The 1887-nt window shown below is 42.6% G+C and overlaps 1 protein-coding gene across 2 annotated transcripts in view; it reads left to right on the top strand.

Annotated features, from left to right (window-relative positions):
- The window catches only part of ap3b1a (adaptor related protein complex 3 subunit beta 1a), a 64192-nt gene that overhangs the window by 27099 nt on the left and 35206 nt on the right, over positions 1-1887 (top strand). For both annotated transcript variants that reach the window (XM_032539275.1, XM_032539276.1), the window contains exons 16-17: positions 77-263; positions 1146-1276. In XM_032539275.1, coding sequence (XP_032395166.1) covers positions 77-263; positions 1146-1276 — 318 coding nt within the window. The remainder of the gene's footprint in view (positions 1-76; positions 264-1145; positions 1277-1887) is intronic.

Below are 1887 nucleotides of genomic sequence, written 5' to 3'. Positions count from 1 at the left end.
CACACACACACACACACACACAGACACACAGACACACAGACACACAGACACTCACAACCTCTCTCTCTGACCCCAGACTAAGCTGCTGACCCAGTACATCCTGAACCTCGGCAAATACGACCAGAGCTATGATATCAGAGACCGAACACGCTTCATAAGACAGCTGATAGTGCCCAACGAGAAGAGCGGCGCCCTCAACAAGTACGCTCGGCGCATCCTACTGGCCCCCAAACCAGCCCCAGTGCTTGAGTCCGCCTTCAAAGGTACTTCATGCTTTTGTAATTTCAACCTCTTATCTTTATTTTGAAACACCTTCAATACTGTAAATACGTTGAATATTTAAGATTAAATACCATTCTTCTCCGGTTGGGTAATTCATCCAAAAGCCAATCACTGAATCTATATTAACTGGACCTCTATTTCACATCTAGTGACTCTATTTCCAGTAATATGCAAAGTTAATTCAGGCAGTGGTTTTATTATTCTGGTGTGTCTGTCTCTCTGAAGGGCAGTCAGGTCAGACCCCTTTACCTAGGACTAATGAGATGGGTAAATTATTGAGCTAATGCTAACCTTTTTCAGACACTCGGAGGGAAAAAAATCTCCCTCATTTTGCTGTCTGCTCTCTCTCTCCCTCCTTAACAAAAAGGACAGAAACTGCCTTCTACAACATTAAAATTCAGAGGCAGTTTGCACTTACTGGATGTTTATGGAAAGCGTTAACCACCCCTGTCATTCTTAATATTCACAACTCAAGTCTTTTTTTTTTTTTCTTCTCCTTTTGGTTTGCACTGTTTTTAGAGCACACCTCCCAGGGCACAGCCACTGATTATCTTCCTGTGTTGACCAGTGGGGAGAGAGAAAAGTGTGTGCTCACGAAAACAGAGAGCCGATATTAAAAGAACAATGTCTTTACATGTATACAGTGGCATTTAGACACTGGCTCTCTCATTAAGGAGATGACTTGATCTTGATATCTGCAAATTTCTCCACCACTCTTAAAACCTCATTTGTTTTTTGGTCTTAGTGTTCATTTTATTTTTCTTTTCTTTAAAAGTACCTCCCCCTTGCTTTACACCACTCACACTTTCAACCCAGTGCTCTTTTTGGTTTCATTTTCTATCCTTTTTTTCCTCTGCTTTCAGATCGCGACCGTTATCAACTGGGCACTCTCTCCCACAGCCTCAATACTAAAGCTACTGGATACCTGGAGCTCTCCGACTGGCCAGCTGTTGCTCCTGACCAGTCTGTGAGGAATGTGGAGGTCATTGAGCCAGTAAGGAATCCACCTTCCTGACACACTCCTTATCATAGTTTTACTTCATGCGTGTCCAATTCTAAGTCACAGCTCTTATGGTCTCTTCACTTTCACCGTCTCTGCAGAGTGAGACATTTTTTTTCTCATGTCTAACGAACATTAACGAGTTGACACTGTGGTGTTTTACCATGAAAATTGTGCGTGGTATTACAAAACATTTACTTTGTAATACTGTGTTTGCCATCTTTAGAGGTATGAAATACATCATCATTTACTGTTATGGCTTATAGAGCTACAACAATTAGTCGATTGCCAGAAGAAATTGTGCAACTATTTTAATAATCAAGTTATCGTTTAAGTAACCTAATGCTGAGTGGAGGCGGTTGCATCATCTGGCGGACCTGGCAGACCTCCGCTGCTCGGCTCCGCGGGGAGCTCTGTGCACTGGCGCCACAGAGGCAAGCCAAATACTGCTCATCTAAACACACTGCCATGACACAGAGCTGGTATTGAATCAACAAAATATCTCTTTAATAAAAAAAAAGACCATTATAGTCTATATCCTTTGCGTTTCACTTCGGGGATTGCTCCTGTGCTGCAGGAAATTCCGCCGGATGCATGTATTTTCC

The sequence above is a fragment of the Etheostoma spectabile genome, chromosome 16 (assembly GCF_008692095.1).
Source record: "Etheostoma spectabile isolate EspeVRDwgs_2016 chromosome 16, UIUC_Espe_1.0, whole genome shotgun sequence".
NCBI classification, from domain to species: domain Eukaryota; kingdom Metazoa; phylum Chordata; class Actinopteri; order Perciformes; family Percidae; genus Etheostoma; species Etheostoma spectabile.
The sequence above is the reverse complement of the archived record's forward strand: the minus strand, read 5'-3'. Positions and strand labels throughout refer to the sequence as shown.